General features: G+C 65.0%; 1 protein-coding gene across 1 annotated transcript in view; it reads left to right on the forward strand.

Moving 5' to 3' along the window:
• Nucleotides 1–861, forward strand: part of RNF122 (ring finger protein 122) — a 1,849-nt gene extending 988 nt beyond the window's left edge. Inside the window, exon 2 of the mRNA XM_035896048.1 lies at nucleotides 212–861. Within this exon, the coding sequence (XP_035751941.1) occupies nucleotides 212–461 (250 nt within the window). The 3' untranslated portion in view covers nucleotides 462–861. The remainder of the gene's footprint in view (nucleotides 1–211) is intronic.
• Nucleotides 862–875: the final 14 nt, after the last annotated feature.

Consider the following 875-nt stretch of genomic DNA (forward strand, 5'->3'; position numbering starts at 1 on the left):
CCTGGGGCACGGCCTCGGGCTGATCCTGCCGGTGGCCGCGCTGCTCCGATGGCACAAGCGCAGCCTCGGAGGTGCTTAGCCCCAGGTCCTGGTCGGGAAGGGCACGTTCCCCTGATTTCACACGCTTCCCAAAAATTTTTGGCTGTACCATTCAGACGTGACCCTTGCGGATGCTGTAAAACTGACGGTGCCTTTTTATCCCTCTCTCCAGCAAACTGCGGCACCAGGCTCAGAGCGAGAGGTTCGGGTACAAGGAGGTAAAGTCGATGGTTGTTTCCCGCACGTACCCACAGCGATTCGGGGCCGAGCGGGAGGTGGGGACGCAGCGGGGACTGATGCTGCTTGTCCCAGCTGGGCGCATTCAAAATCGATGTGACGGGTGCCCGCTGTGCCTGGGCTCGACCTGCCCCTGCCCGGCTCCGCTCCGCTCCCGCTGGGGCTCCTGGCAAAATCCCTCCTGATGTTAAATCCTCTGCCTCCTCTTCTCCCTCAGGTGGTTTTGAAAGGCGATGCCCGGAGGCTGAACGTGCACGGGGTGAGCGGTACCACCTCTGGGTTTTGACGGAGTTGGGGCTCCCGGGGACGATGCTCTGGGGCGCATCCCCTCTGCTCCCCGGGGCCGAGGGCGGCTCGCAGGCAGAGCGAGGCCGGGATGGGGACGTGCTGGCACCGCGTGGCTGGGAATCGGGAAGAAAACCCTCTCCCTGGGGGCGGTTTGGGAACCGGGCTGAACTCCCAGCTGGAAATACCCGGGGAAAAAGCACCGCAGCAGCGGGATTTCCCCGGCCACCGCATTTCTGGTGGGAGCGGGGCCACGCGTGGCCGTCGCGCTGGGTCCCACGCGTTTGCACCCGCCCTCACCCTCCCGTCTCGCC

This window comes from Egretta garzetta, unplaced genomic scaffold, assembly GCF_000687185.1.
Source record: "Egretta garzetta isolate BGI_Z169 unplaced genomic scaffold, ASM68718v1 scaffold296, whole genome shotgun sequence".
NCBI lineage: Eukaryota > Metazoa > Chordata > Aves > Pelecaniformes > Ardeidae > Egretta > Egretta garzetta.